At 43.2% G+C, this 16672-nt stretch overlaps 2 protein-coding genes across 2 annotated transcripts; both read left to right on the top strand.

Annotated features, from left to right (window-relative positions):
• Window positions 1–148: 148 nt before the first annotated feature.
• LOC144715259 (Phototropic-responsive NPH3 family protein) lies at window positions 149–3506 on the top strand. Its single transcript, XM_078590193.1, has 4 exons — window positions 149–596; window positions 784–853; window positions 1501–2688; window positions 2763–3506. The coding sequence occupies exons 1-4, from the start codon at window positions 538–540 to the stop codon at window positions 3207–3209; spliced, it is 1764 nt and encodes a 587-aa protein (XP_078446319.1). The 5' UTR covers window positions 149–537; the 3' UTR covers window positions 3210–3506.
• Window positions 3507–13233: 9727 nt separating this feature from the next.
• Window positions 13234–16043, top strand: LOC144714775 (Nucleolar GTP-binding protein). The gene is made up of 2 exons (XM_078589549.1): window positions 13234–13373; window positions 13837–16043. Exon 2 carries the CDS (start codon window positions 13849–13851, stop codon window positions 15883–15885), a length of 2037 nt encoding a protein of 678 aa, XP_078445675.1. The 5' UTR covers window positions 13234–13373; window positions 13837–13848; the 3' UTR covers window positions 15886–16043.
• The last annotated feature ends 629 nt before the right edge of the window (window positions 16044–16672 follow it).

Here is a 16672-nt window from a genome sequence, read left to right as displayed (position 1 = left end):
GCTGTCCAGTCCTCCATTACGGTGACGGAACGGAACGGTAAACGGGGGAGATGACTGAACCGGAGGTCCGTTCGATTCCGTGAGCGTTAAAAGGTATTTGTACAATTAAATATGTTGAGTGGATAGTTTGCAATTTTAACGGCCTCCCGGCTGGACTATATATATAATCAAGAGAGAGAGATGTGAAGATGGAGATGGAGAGGCAGGCGTTGGTGCAGAGATTACGGATCCATGAAGAAGCGGGCAGCGGGAGAGAGCCACGAAAGGCCGAGATTTGCTCATTGAATGGGAGAGAATTCGGAAACGTTGCCAGTTGTCATCTTCCTCGCTCTTTCGGGGCTCCGATTTGGCCTACGTATGTGTAATGCGTCTCATTTCTACCATTGTCGGCGTTTTTCCGCCTTCCTGTTCTGCTCTGCTTCTCTGCGAAGAGATCTTCGTTGACATCCGTGGAGCGCCGCGGATGTTGGAGCTGCTGTTCATCGTTTGGCGCATTTCACCGCGGTATTGAGGGGCATTGGCGAGGGTTCAGCAGAGATGGTGTCTGTGAGACTGGGATCCAAACCGGACTCGTTCCAACTCCAGGGACAGAAATGGTGAGTTCTTTCTGGGATGACCCCGGGAGAGGATTTGATTTCTTTTTTTTTTCTTCTAGAATTGTCTACGAGAGTTATCTGTCCGTTTGTTATCATGGTTTAAAACACTTTAACCCCTCTTTCCTCGGCTTTTCGGAAGGTTCTGAATGGTTTGAGTTTAAATTGACTGATTTTTTTTACTGCCCAGGGTTTGTCCAAGCGGGCTCCCGAGCGATATAATCGTCGAAGTTGGAGATTTTTATTTCCATCTCCATAAGGTATATATTCTTTCTTGGACTACGGGTGTAATGCGCTGTTTTCCTTTGCAATAGTTTTTGAATTCCTGTTTCATGCTTTCGTGTTGTGCGGGAATATTATGTAAGCCCACTGTAATCGATTTCTGGTGAATTATATCGCGTTGATGTCAATACTCGTTTTTCAAAATCTCGAGATGAAGTACGAGAACGTCAATTGATCTGAAAAACTGGGTGTTTTTCGTGAACGAAAGATGCTTCTTCCGTTTGGAAAAATAATGGACACCGTGAAACTAATCAAGATTGACAATCAAGTAGCATAACTCTCAACTTTCTTTTGCTTTTCTCTAAACCCTCTTCGTTTATTTTTCACGAGTGTTTTGAATTGTTACCATTCGAATGATTTCTTCCTTTCATTACTCGCCTCCAAAGCTTATTTCAGAGGTTTTATCTTCAATGCTGACAATTGAAAGAACAAGGCTACCCAACTTGAAGGATCCCGGTTTCCTACTTTCTTTTCCCTGTTACAACCACAATCTTCTGTGCAATCTGGTGCTTAAGGGTTTATCTGATTGAAACGAGGCGGACGCGACATGTCGTTCACCAAAACTCTTACAACTTGAGCAAGTGACCGATTCTTCTGACCTTGGTTTCTTCGAATTATCTTTTAGTTTCCACTGCTATCGAGGAGCGGGCTGATGGAAAAAATGATCGCGGAGTTTCATGCCGAAGAGGGAGCCCCTTGCATGTTGCATCTCCATGACATCCCCGGTGGCGCAAAGGCCTTCGAGCTCATCTTCAAGTTCTGCTACGGCGTCCGAATAGAACTAAACGCCTCCAACGCGGTCTCCATAAGATGCGCAGCAGAACACCTAATCATGACCGAAGACTACGGGGAAGCCAACCTCATCGACCAAACAGAAAACTTCCTCAAAGAAGTATTCAGCAACTGGAAAGATTCAATCCAAGCCCTAGAAACCTGCGAGGACGTTCTCCCGCAAGCGGAAGAACTCGGAATCGTGACCCGTTGCATCAACTCGTTGGCAATCAAAGCCTGCGCAGACCAGACCATTTTCAAGCAGACAAAGACTTCGCGAAGCACAGCCCTTTGGAACGGCATAGAAGCGGAGACCCACAAAACTCGCTGCTTGAAAGAAGGATGGTGGCACGAAGACGTCTCCTTCCTCAACTTACCCTTCTACAAAAGATTACTCTCGGCTCTCGAGGCGAAGGGGATGAAGCCAGAGGGCATCGCGGGTGCGCTCATCTTCTACGCCAAGCGTCATCTCCCGGGCATGACCAGACACTCAACCGTAGTCGACAGCGCGAAGCCGACCTCTCTAACGGAGCTCGACCAGCGCTCTCTCCTGGAGGAGATTGTGAGCTTGCTGCCCGAGAAGAAGAGCGTTGCGCCGGCTAAGTTTCTTCTCTGCCTGCTGCGTACCGCCATGATACTGCAGGCGAGCGCTGCGTGCAGAGAGACTCTGGAGAAGAAGGCGGGAGCCCAGTTGGAGGAAGCGGGTCTGGAGGATATTCTGATACCCTGCATGGGGAGCTCTGCGGAGACCCTCTACGACGTAGACTGCGTTCAGAGGATGCTCGACCACTTCTTGTTCGTAGAACAGACCGCTCTGGCGTCGTCTTCCCCGGGCATTTTCGACGACGGTCACGTCATCTCAAATTCCCCGTCGTTGGCCGCCTTGACCTCCGTCGCCAAGCTGATGGACGCTTACCTCGCCGAAGTCGCTCCCGACGCCAACCTTAAACCCCCCAAGTTCCAGTCTTTGGCCAGCGCTGTTCCGGACTACGCCAGGCCCTTGGACGACGGCCTCTACCGCGCCATCGACATATACTTTGAGGTTAGTTGCGTTAATTAATGCTCTTCTCCTCGGTTATACCCTTGTTTTGAACAGGATTAGGGTTGGGCGTGCAGGCGCATCCCTGGCTGACTGATTCTGAGAGGGAGAAGCTCTGCCGGCTGATGAACACCCAGAAGCTCTCCTTGGAGGCGTGCGCACACGCGGCGCAGAATGAGAGGCTGCCGTTGCGGGTGATCGTTCAAGTGCTCTTCTTTGAGCAGCTTCGTCTGCGCACTTCTATCGCGGGATGGTTCTTCGTGTCGGATAGTCTGGAGAATTCTCATGCTGCGCAGCAGGGGAGGCTTCCGGCGGCGATTGGGGGGAAGAACGACGACAGGCCCTCTCTTACGGATGTCTCTGAGGGGGAGGAAGGAGGGCAGAGTGTGGCCGACGACGGTGAAATGAGGCTGCGGCTCTCTGAACTTGAGAAAGAATGCGTGAGCATTAAGCAGGAAATTGATAAGCTGGGGAAGCCCAAGACCCACGCGTGGAACATATTCCCCAAGAACTTTGGGCTCTAATCCTTTGGCTATGCACCTCCGGAACCGGCCTGCGAGATTCATGATCTACTCCCAATCGGTATGAATGAATGAATCAAATATCTTTTTTGTTTTTTTGCTGCTTGTCAGGCCAAACATCTGTGCGTCTTCTTGAGGAGCTGTAATCATGTCTACCTTTTGAAGGTCACTGTATGAGGTACGCTCAATTAGAAAGAACTACTTTCTTACTCACATATTGACTGGCAACATCCATAAATGAGAACGTCCCATTATGGTCAAGATAATACGGTATGATATGCTTTTTTTATTGTTTATCCACGCCTGGATCATCTGTATCTCTTGTAAACCTCCGAGTGGTGGGAGCTCTCACAAACTGTGACTAACCTTCAAATCGCCAATAGGCAATAACGAGAGTCGCCCACCCTAAGTTCGCTGCCGGCCTGGAAGACGCAAATTAACTTCCTGAAGAAACCTTTCAAATCCCTGGAGGGCTAAATAATGAGCTACGTAAATATCATCGAACCTTATGGATTAGATGAGTTGAAATGCCAAATTTTACTCGTGTATCATCATGCGTTTGGAATGAAACAGTAGCTGTGCAAACAAGAAAGCCATCTCGTTTATTGGATGAGTAGAAATGGCTAATCTTATGATTAAACGAGTTAAAACGCTAATCTGCAGACTTGAATCATCGAATCATTATATATTAGGAATCGAACAACAGTATCCTTCACCGCATTAAAGTACATTCCCCAAAGGCGTCTGATAGGGGACCTCATGACGCTGGGATCTCTTTTAAACTTCGTATGTTTGGTACATGGAAACTTGATATCTTAAAGCTTTCTGCAATCTTTATTTTGTCTACTATTCAAGTTGTTAGAAGTATTATTTGATTTTTTTATACTTAATTATCATATTTTCAATATTATTTCACAAAATCTCACGAAGCTACAGTTTCAAGAATCTGCATAAATGATGAGAGTCTAAGATTGCAGTATTTGGATATACTTTGTTGTAGTGTTTTTAGAATGAATGAAATAAAGGGTTGTGATGAGTTGGATGTAATTTTTTCGAGTATTATTTTCTCAGAAATGTTGATTTGGAAATTTCACAAAAGGAAATTGAATAAAAAGGAGATTCTTTAGATGTTCATTAGATGTTACCGTGTATTTATTTTCTAATAAAGACCAATAATTCAAATAGGAAATTTTACAAAGGAGATGTCAACGCTTCTGACGAAGGAAATAGATGGGAAACAGATTATATTTATGAAACACATCACCCTAAACATTCAGAAGGGAAAGTACCTTTCACTCAATGTTTTACAGGCCCTAAAAAACACCGCACATGAGATAATCACTTGAAACTCATGATTTATCTTGTAATGCATGCCCTTCAACTCAGAGATCGCACAGCATCCATTACAAGCATTCTTGCTGAAATATTACACATACCCAACGAGTTCCACCTCTATGCTAGTTCGTTTACCTTGACCAAATGTCCACAAAGCAACTAAGAAAATTTATACAAGAATATCAAAAAGCATCTCCCATTGTGAATGATGTATTATTGATTTTTAATTTAGATGTATTGTTAGCACTCACGAGGATGGTTTGATCCCCACCAACAATCGTTGGCTATGACAAGAGTTAAGTTGCCTCATTAATTTGACAAGCTTCTTGTACAGGATAATTATTTATCTAAATTTGAATTTCTCCTCTGTTGCCAGTAAAGCTCTCAAAGGAGTAATTTATTGATTAAATACCAGTTCATGTCATATTATTCAAATAATTTAAATAGTATAATATAGTTTTTATTTGTTAATATCCGCAATAAAATAATTAGCTAATGGAGGCCCAACATATCTAGGTTATGGTCAGACCTGAGCTAAATTACACTCAAAATGATCACAATTAAAGAGGTAATTTATTCATTCCTTAATATTAATTTTCCATGGATCAGGTACAAAAAAAATTAAGTGTGGCAATATATTACTAAAATTTAAAGAGTCATAAATAAAGGGATGAATTTTATTGAATTTTCTTTTCTGCTAAAAAGGTTGCCACTAGTACTAAATGAAAAGGCTTTCTTTTCTGAGAAGGCCTAATAGGGTCTTTGGGCTAGTGGGCTTAGTACACTGATCTATCCCATGTATCCACATGTTCTCCCTTATGTAACCCCTCATAACTCCTAACTTCTGCCTCTTCACGTTCAACGTAGACTCTTCACCTCCTCTCATCTCTTACGTAAGAACATGTAATATGGTATTTCTATTCACCTCAGTACATATCAGTGCATCTTCCCTCATACATCTGCCTTCCCATTTGGCATCCCCTCATGCCATTTCACTCCTCAGGGAGAAGACCCTCTCACCACACTGCAATATCTTTCATGCTCTCCACACACATCCTTATGCCCATTTGGGCCTTTAATTACACTCTGTTTCACATGCTATCAAAACAAAAACTGATCTTTCCATGATCACGCTGCTCTTATAGTTCCTTTTTATTCCCACCGGCATGCTATATCTGGCTCTTCTTCTCTGCATATTTATCATTCTATTCCATTCTATCATGTAATGTTCCATGACATTCCACTCTTCCATTATATACTGTGCCACTGTACAGTATATAATGGAGAGAAATGACATTCCTACCTCTTCCTTGGGCACTACAGTCAAAATTTTAATGCCAATGACATTCCTACCTCCACTTTCCCCTATTCAACATGGTAGTCATCTACTCGTGCCATTGTCTGTGAAATCTTCTCTACACATGATGAGCTCAAATTTGGTGTGTTAACATTTCGTTTGTAATTTAGTTAAGGAACTCAAATTTGCTTATCACTTGCTAATCATATTCTTTATGATGAGAAAGGATGTAAGGAAATTATTGTCTTTTAAAATGGTTATTAGAGGATGAGAATATATATTATAAAAGATAATAAATGTGTCATTGGTAAATTTTCTTAAAGAATATAATTATAAAGTGATTAGCAACGATTGTCGCCATAGGGAACATATGTTAAGAAATTATTTTCATGTAAAATGGTGATTATGGGATGAGAGTATATCCTACGTAAGATAATAAATATGTGCGATGAGAAGGTGACAATGGAGGACAACATATATATATATATATATGGGTTTACAAATCCAGTATGGAATGACATGGGGTAGACATGGATGGATGGATTTAAATTGAATGATGTGGAGTGGTTAAGGTGGAAGGATGTATGTGGATGGACAGATATGGATGGATGGGTGTTCAGAAGAACATGGAAACATAAGTGCAAGAACCTCACAGTGTATATTTATATTTCACTAAGATAAAGGTAATTTGAGACAACATGACATCCCTTCCGCTTATATTTTTCCTTCAAACTTCAATTAATGATCTGCACCAGGAAGATGATGGATCACAAAATCACTTTGTTTTACTCAGACAGCCAATGTAGAGGAGTCTATTAATAAATAAAATTTGATGGTTGAATAGAGGATAAAGAAATGAAGCAACCCAAAAAAAAATTCCACCTTATGGATCCTTTTAAATTTGGATCATTCTGACCCATTAGAATTTTCTCTCTCCACATCAATCCATGTATCATATCACCAACATGTTATCATAGTCTTTTAATTTGCCAAAGATTTGACTCCAATTTAGGTGCTTCACAATAATGATTTATGCATCAATCAAAGTCTTCAGATTCTTCAAATCCATAGAAAATGATTGATGGTTTACCAAATATTCCTCAATCTGCCTCTCCGAATGTCCTTTTTTCCAATTACTTTTTACCATGGCCTTACATGATTAATCTAAGGCCATGGTAACTCGTGATCATCCCATTATGGCATTCCAATTTTTGACATACTAATGAATCATTTTGACAATGATTAATGTAGATAATCATTGAAAAATCTCAGTGATTGGTCTGATATATTTCATGTATCATTCGAATCAGTTGCACTTCTAAGTCATGTTCAACCTCATTCATATAAATTTATGTTAGATCATAATACATTGCTAGTGAAGTCCTTTAATTTATGTAATTACTGAGTCAAATATTATGAGATCACAATACACTGATCACTAGTCTTTAAACATGTATTATAATTATTTTTATTGAAAGGACTATCGAGATGGACATCAAAATATCAATAAATAATAGCAATATATAATCTTACTTATGTGATTATTTTGATTGATATTGTGGCCATTATTATTAATACTTAAGGACAGATGGAAGGTGCTGAATTTATTTGTACGAATCCCTAAATGGTTTTAGACTTAACTATCAATTAGGATGATTCAAGTCATAGTCATTTAAGTGATCCTAATACCTAGGATACCAAAGATGTATTGTAGGTCGACAATTATGGTTTGAATATGGCTTAAAACTTCCTAATCGTGGGATGCAAATTAGTCTTACCTCAAATATAGCAAGAACTCCACAAAGGGGACTAGATCATCAACATTGGATCATCCGAGTTAGTGTTGATTGTAACTAGGGGGGTTTGAATTAGTTTTATGTTTGTTATTTGTGTTTTCAAAACTTTTTTTAATGGATTTATGGAATTATCACTCACTACTTGATCTCACAGTATCCTGTTCTTTTATATTTTCTAGGGGACCTAAATGCCCATTAGAACAGTTGTAAGGCCTCAAAATAGGCAGCATTCCTGCACAGAGGCATGTGTGCTAACTATTGAGGACATGTTCATATATTTAGACTTAGAATAGGAGATTGAGTTTGTAAGTGTGGGCATCGCACTCATTGCGGGTGGTGATGCCCGACCCTTATCTTTAAAGCCAATGGATGCTAGCTTCTCGTGCTCGTCAGTTCGCAAGCGTAACGGTGCAGGGTAGGCCCCATGTGCATGCTGATGAGGACGCATGTGCACGGGGTGATGTGCGCAGCGCGCATGCAGGTTGTGCAGGCTGAGGAGCAAAAGCGCGAACACTACACGTAGAGACTACGTGGGCATGTGAGCTTGGGGACTAAGCACCGCATGCGTGATCCACATAGGTTGTGCACGCTGTGTGTGCGGTGTTCAGGGCGGGAGACATTCTATTAGGAGACTACGGCATTGGTGCAGAGAGCACCAAGACGGCTGCGGAGTGTCGGGTGTTATTGTGGTTGGTGCTGTAGTGTGTAGGCGCCAAGGCTTGGGTGGGTCAGCACCGATGCTTGTGGCATGTGGAACATCAAGGCTGAGATGGAGCGGTGGGTGCACCGGGAGGCATGACTCATGGGACACATGGTGCCCAGCCTAGGGGCACGCTCATAGCGGTAATGCCCATAGTCACGTGCATTGGTCGGTGGGCCTCATGGCACAGGAGCGCCACTACCCAACAGCTTGAGTTGCGCCTCGTCTCATTACTTCGGTATCATCCCTGATCTTCTCCCATGCAAAGGCTACAACCTCCGATGTAATTGTGTTCCTTATAAAACAATGTCCAACTTCATGTATGGGCCCTGGCCCTACCTTCTCTCCTTAACCTCCAAGCAACCTAAAGCTATCCCAAGAGGCTTCCACTACACAAGCAAGGCAGCTCAAATTTTCTACCCAAAGCATTGTTCTTGAGGCTGACATGGGTTTGATCCAAGCATTGTTCTTAGGTCTGGATTTGACCGTGTGAGACGTGGGCCTAGAGGTCAGATGAAAAATAGTTTTTTGGGCATGGTAAGATATACTCCAATTTTAGGTTTTATGAAAAACTCTAGTGGAGAATAAATAGGAGAAAGCCTGAATGAAATTTATCTTGATTAGAATTCTTCAGTGCCCATCCTTCCTCTCCCTTCTCCCCTTAGTGCCCTTTTAATATGATGAGAACCATGAAAGAAAAATGGTATATTATATTCGAGCTCATGGAGATAAAGGAGATTTAACGTTGAAATTGAGATGTTACATCTATAGGCTGGACACATGAACAACTCAACATGTCTCGCTTGAGGAGCTAAGAAATTGTGAATCCAATATGCACGTGTGATTTGATTATCAAGTTTAAAGTGTCGCTATGATTTATTATAAGTCTTTTTTGCTGCAATAATAATTTAAGTTACACCTTAATCACAGCCCCCAGACCCAACATATCGTAGTGATGGTTCAAGGGAAAAATGATGACTCAAAAAGATCCCAACTACCCTCCAACTCTGAATATAAGACACAAGAAAATCTTTGATGCAAGGAAGGCCTTTTATTAAGTTTGCATAATAGGAATAGAAAGAGGCCAGGTTCTGTGCGTTTGGTGATGACTCAAAGGCAGGGACAGTGCTTTCTATGTATCTACTGTATCTCAAAGCACCAAAAAATGAATACCAAAAATAAAAATTATGATTTTCTGCAGAGCCCACCCATTTTTAGCACACAAAGTTATCAAATTTTAAAATTGATAAAATTTGTTGGATTTTTTGTATTTGTGAATTATTCTTTTCTCATGACACATGTAATGCTCTTCATCACTCGTAATTTTTGGGCCCCACCAGATCAGCATGCCAAGAGGAAGGCGAAGGCACTTCATCACTCGTAATTTTTGGGCCATATCCACTCGCACGGGCCTTTTTGCACCTTTGTTTTTAAATTTAGTATTTTTTTTTGGGTTTTAAGGGGGCCCCCATGTTTATTGGGCCCCCCTTGTTGGATCCTTTTTAAGGGGCCCATTACCATCCCTATATAAGGGATGGATGGGTGCCCTAAAACTCAAGTCAAGTTATTTTTTTGGAAAGAATCCCGATCGGGAAGAAGAAGAGAGAGAAGAAGTGAAGAGAGGATGGAGAAGAGGAAGAGAGAACGGAGAGGGGAGGGTGCTCGCCGCTGCCACGCCACCGCCGCTGCCCGTGCCGCCGCCACCACCCCGCCACCTGCGCTGCCCCCGCCGCCCGTGCCACCACGGCCGCCACCGTCGCCTGCACCACCGCCGCCGCTGCCGCCGCCACTGCCGCACTACCGCCCGCACCGCCACCCCGCGCTGTTGGCCGCGCCGCCGCCCTGCGCTGCCTCGCCACCCATGTAGCACCGCCGCGCCTCCGCGCCGCTGCGTAGCTCTGTCGTGCTGCTAACGCTGCAACATAGCACCGCCGTCCGCGTTACCCTCGCCGTCGCCCGCACCGTCCGCACCGCTGCTCGCGCCGTCGTCGTACCACCGACGTGCAGTCGTCACCGCGTCCCGCGACTCGCTGTTCTTCCTCCTATGCTCCCACATCACGACTCCTGAGCCGCGACAACGCTGCCAGTCGAGCAACGCCGTGCCCGTCTCTGACACAGCTCCACCGACTCTGCCCACCAGTTCCTGCATCAACAAGTACCACGACTCCGGGCCGACGTCACCACAGAGGTATCTCGCTCCCTTTGCCCGCTAGTTAAATTATCTTTTGTCATATATCTTTCGATTGCACTCCACCGCGATGGGGTTAGAATAGGTGCAAGGATAAACAGACACAAGAGAACCTACCGAGCATTTTCCCTAGGTACGGGCCGAGCCCGTCCGTTACATGAGAGCACCCGCGAACTCAGTATGTTTGGTGCCGTAGACACCGTTGTCACTCCGATGCGGGTCAGGAGGTCACCGTTACCATCATCGGTCACCCGCCCCGGAGCCCAGAGCTTGGCGAACCCCACAAGTCAGGGCCTGCACATACATCCACCTAGGAGTCTTTGCATCACGTAGTCGCATCTCCGCAGATTGATACCCGACCAGTCGAGGTCCGGCATCACATCGGTATCCGAGCATCGTCTCCGTACCCAGAGGACGACATCACCAACGACGTCCTACATCACCCTTAATGAGCTAGCCCCTTGGGTTGATCTTAATGAGCTTGCTTATTGGGTAGCCTTCAAAGCATGAATTTAAAAATTGTCAACAAAATAACAAATTTTCTGCACACATTTCCAAATATTAGTGAAAAAATACTGTATGTAATGTGTCAATTTAACTTCAAGTATTATTTGTTTCATCATGCCTAAAGTCACACCCAAATATGAATCCCCCTCGTGAAAGATCCCTTTTGAAATATCCTCGAGAATGAATGAGCAGTCCATATGCTACCTTTTGTTTTTGTCAAATGATCTGGCTCATTGCCAATCCACAAGGCAATGTATAATTGATCTTACTATTTGAAGGTTTGAATCCTAAAATCTTATTTGTATTATTTTGAATGCCAAATAAAATGCAAAACATCTCTATGTTTTGCAAGATGTGTGAAAAATTATTGATTTAATTGCATATTTTCTCTGAGTTTTTGAAAGTTCAATCCATATTTATTGGTGTAACAGAATATATCTCCATCCACTGAGAGAATGAATCAATATGATATGATCCGGTATGAGTGATACGTGGCATTATGTGCCACCCCCGACTGTATACATTTAATAACTCTTTTGTTTATTCTATCACATCCACTGACTTACGTTGAAGCATTTTGTTGATTTTATTATTGTCTATTTTGATGAACAGATTCCAAATCATTATATAGTTATTTGAAACTGTAATAAAACTAAAAATAAAATAAAATTATGAACTATAATTAATTGGATCACTAACATCTCACAAAATTGAAGGGAAAAAGGAATAGAATGGTCAGGAATCGAAAAGGCAAAAATGTCATATGTGAAATCAGAAGATACCGTGCCATAATTTAAGTAAACCTTTTTTTCTATGGAGTTCATGTCCTATGTCTCATTCAGTTTAATTAAATCCAGAATCATTTATAATCCTCTAAGCAAAAATGAAATTTGACATCTTTCTAATACATCACCGGAAAGAAGAATTAGATCTTCATAACAGGACAATCTTTGAATATAAGCTTAACCTTTAGATAGTAATCCATGTTGAGAATTTTTAAAGAAATCATGGTGAATATTAGTTATAAGTTATCAGTTTGCGACTTAAATATGTTCTTAACTTCTAAGAATTGAAATAAAAACATGTTAGATTCACCCAAACAGCAAAGTGTAAGATATACTCATGGTTTGGGGGCCAAACGAATTAAGAGGCTAGATGAGACTTTTGGGCCCTTGGTTCCGCAAATTTTAGAGTGATATACATGTTTGAACTCAAAGATATTTTAAGGGATTTGGTATTTGGGGTTTGGTGTGGTCAGGACATGTTGTGAGATATGTGTATTTGAACCATGAGAAGTCAAGGGAATTGGGGTGGTCTTTGTTGTCTTGTTCTTGCACCATTGTTTATAGGAAAATATATAAATGGTTAGGTTTGGAAATAAAATTATGTTCTTAAAAATGACACTTTGTCATGGGGTTCTTATTTGAGATTGGATACAACTCTTCTATAATGCTGTTTTTTCCCTTGTTAATTTAATATAACACTCATCAGGGCCCTCCATGCTATATTGTTTATTTATTTTGCGATAAAATAATATGTCAGCCCCTTATTTATCACTTGATTTTTAAAAAATAAGAAGTGGTAGCAAGGTAGCTGAATAAATGAGATTCAGACAATTATTAGCATGGGAATGATGGTTATTTAGATAGTAAAATCATTTGTCATATATTTTTTTTAGCTGAAATGCTACATAAACCACATAATTAAACACATTATTAAAATAATATCAAATGAGTATAAAATTCATAGATTTAGTCATATTTGGGATTTGAATTCACCGTCTCTGTTGAACAAAAACTATATGTTTAGAATACGTGGTGAAATGAAAACTAAAAATGTTTTAGATGAAACAAAAATAATATTAAACGATATTAAACTAAAAATAGCGTTAAATTTGGTGTTGGATCTAAAGTCTCTAAGGCGTGGAATAATTATACCAATAATAATCACTTAATGATCAAACTTGGCCATTCTCCCTGCAAACGTACTTCATGCCTCCGATTTCTCTCCTCTGAGTTGAGTTACTATTCTAGCATCCCCCCAAAGTTCTACTATATTTTGAGGATTTCAAAGTTTTAGAATATTTTGGTTTAATTTAAATCATGACTATCCATTTAAGTGCAGATAATAATTGAATATTTCGCTGCAGAGTTTCTATAAACGGGGGACATTATTTTTCTTCATTTAATAGATATTTCAGAACTTACAATTATAGCCAATTATCATCCCTCTTCGGCCACTGCGTTAGGGTTTTTCGCCTTCCCCGACAAGGGGACATCAGAAGCCGCAGTCGACACTGCTCGTCGCTCGCTCCGCGCAGATCGCCTCGTCGGCCTTCTTCTAGGTTACCCTTCTCTCCCCATCTCTGTTTAATCACCGTCTCTCCGTCTCCGCCTTCATCTTCGTGTCACTTTCTTTTCATCCTGTCCGATTGGCGTTGTTTTTGTGAAACTCTTTACGTCTCCATGGTATCTGATGTCTTTCTCAGATCTTATCCTTCGGCATGAATTCCGGGTCTCTTTAGATGCTGGCGGTTGATTGTTCTTTTATTGTATTTCTATTAATTAGACAATTTTTCGCACCCTGGGACTCCTCTTATTGGGTATCCAAGAAGATAATGTATTTGTTCTCACCTTCCCTTTCTGAGCTTTAATGTTAGTGTTTATCTTAATTTGCGCTGGATTCCTCTCATCCGACTCCATTTATCATGATTTCTTAGCCATTGAACTCATATGTAGTTGTATTAGATTCATCTAGCGCCATGCTTGATAGATGGGCGACTCACTCAAGTTCGTTTTCATCTTCAGACAGTCAGCGAGATGGTGCAGTACAATTTCAAGAAGATGACGGTGGTGCCGACGGGCAAAGACTTCATCGACATCATTCTCTCCCGCACCCAACGTCAGACTCCGACTGTAGTGCACAAGGGTTACGCCATTGCCCGGCTCCGCCAATTTTACATGAGGAAAGTCAAGTACACGCAGCAGAACTTCCACGAGAAGCTCTCCACCATCATCGACGATTTTCCCCGCTTGGACGACATTCATCCTTTCTACGGCGACCTCCTCCACGTCCTGTACAACAAGGACCACTACAAACTCGCTCTGGGCCAGATCAACACGGCCAGAAACCTCATCAGCAAGGTGTCCAAGGACTACATTAAGCTGCTCAAGTTCGGGGACTCTCTATACCGCTGCAAGACCTTGAAGGTCGCCGCCCTCGGTCGAATGTGCACCATTGTCAAGCGAATTGGGCCCAGCCTTGCTTACCTCGAGCAGGTCCGGCAACACATGGCTCGGCTGCCGTCTATCGATCCGAACACCCGTACCATCCTCATCTGTGGGTATCCTAACGTGGGCAAGAGCTCCTTCATCAACAAGATCACCCGGGCCGACGTCGACGTTCAGCCCTATGCTTTCACCACCAAGTCGCTCTTCGTCGGCCACACCGACTACAAGTACCTGAGGTACCAGGTGATTGACACGCCAGGGATCCTCGACCGGCCATTCGAAGACAGAAACATCATTGAGATGTGCAGTATCACGGCGCTGGCGCATCTCCGTGCTGCTGTCCTCTTCTTCCTCGACGTCTCTGGGTCCTGCGGGTACACGGTGGCCCAGCAGGCGGCGCTCTTCCACAGCATCAAGTCTCTGTTCATGAACAAGCCTCTGATCATTGTCTGCAACAAGATTGATCTGCACCCATTGGAGGCTCTCTCGGAAGAGGACATGAAGTTGGTGATGGAAATGAAGGCCGAGGCCGCGAAGACGTTAATGGTGGAGGGCGGCGAGGCCGGGGCCCAGGAGGTTCTTCTTAGCATGAGCACTTTGACTGAGGATGGGGTGATAGCAGTGAAAAACTCTGCCTGCGAGAGGCTCTTGAACCAGAGAGTGGAGATGAAGATGAAATCGAAGAAGATCAATGACTGTTTGAACAGGTTTCATGTGGCAATTCCCAAGCCCCGGGACGGTAAGGAGCGGCCCGCGTGCATTCCCCAGGTCGTGCTTGATGCCCGAGCCAAGGAGGAGGCGCGGCAGCAGCTGCAGAAGGAGAAGAGGAAGCTGGAGAGAGATCTCGAAGAAGAGAACGGCGGCGCCGGTGTCTACTCTGCCAGCCTGAGAAAGCACTACCTTCTGGCCGATGAGGACTGGAAGGAGGATGTAATGCCGGAGATCTTGGACGGGCACAACGTGTATGACTTTGTCGATCAGGATATCTTGGAGAGGCTGGAGGAGCTGGAGAGAGAAGAGGGGCTACGCCTCGAGAACGAGGCCGAGGACGAAGCATTAGAGATGGATGAAGATGCCAGGGACTTGTCGCCGGAGGAGCGGGATGCGCTGGCAGAGATCAAGAAGAAGAAGGCAATTCTGATTCAGGCGCACCGGATCAAAAAGAGCACGGCGGAGAGCCGCCCGACCGTGCCTAGGAAGTTTGACAAGGACAGATCTTTCACTTCCAATAGGATGGGGAGGACGCTGTCTAACCTTGGGCTGGACCCTTCAGCTGCCATGAACAGAGCTCGAAGCAAGTCCAGAGTTGGTAGGAAGAGAGAGAGGTCTCTGTCCAGGGACGGCGACAAGGTGGCGGACATGGATGTAGACCAGCCAAACAAGAAGCTCCGACTCAGGTCGGTGTCCAGGTCAAGGTCGAGGTCTCGGCCGCCGGGTGAAGTCATTCCAGGAGAGGGCTTCAGGGATTCAGCACAGAAGGTGAAGGCCGTGAAGCTTTCGAAGAAGGCGGTGAAGGTGCGGAACAAGGCGGCCCGCCGGGGAGAGGCTGACAGAGTTATCCCCAACTTGAAGCCCAAGCATCTCTTCTCTGGAAAGCGGTCCATAGGTAAAACCACTCGCAGGTGAGCGTCACCCCTCTTCTTCACCCCCCAGTCAGTTTTTCTTGCTACTTTTGTTTGCATTTTAGCGAGTGTGATGGCTATTTGCTTATTAAGTTTTCAAACTATGTCATATCATCATACGTGCAATTCAATAGTTTATTACGGCTTTTCAAGATGAAAGAAGTGCAGTCAACGGCATGGTTTTTCATGATACCGTTTTATTGCATCAACTTTCGGGAGTATCTTTTCATATAACTCTCTCGACCGTTTAACTATCCAAAATGCGGTATTTAAGCGCTATATGTTCTTACGAGATTTAAGATGGGAAGCTTTGGAACTGATACATAATAAAAAGGTGCTGACAATTCCCTCTCTATATAATAAAATGGTACTACATAAGAGAGGAAAATGACTACTTGTATCACTTCAAGAGACTGGCCGATGAACAAAGAGATACTTCAAGGTCTTAGAGACGAGACAACCGGTTCACATCAATTAATACTTTAATTTAGGTTCAGTTGTGTTGGGACTCATTGGCTAAATTTGTTCCCAAGTAATCGTACGGAACGGGACCAGTGCATGCATTTAGGTAGGTAAGTGGGTTGCCTTTTTCTTAACAAACTATTGATAACAAAATTGAAAACGGATTGATAAGTATCCTTGAAGAAAAATAAATGCAAAGAAAACATTAAGGGGCATATGCTGTTAGTGGCTAAGCAACTTACCAAGTCAATTGTCAAACGGGGATGGGCCAAGAGGCCCAGTTAAGATGGCGGATTCATGGGATATGGTTCTTCATTAACTTATTATGC

This window comes from Wolffia australiana, chromosome 18 (assembly GCF_029677425.1).
Source record: "Wolffia australiana isolate 7733 chromosome 18, ASM2967742v1".
In the NCBI taxonomy this organism is placed as follows: Eukaryota; Viridiplantae; Streptophyta; class Magnoliopsida; order Alismatales; family Araceae; genus Wolffia; species Wolffia australiana.
This window is presented reverse-complemented; position numbering and strand designations above follow the sequence as displayed.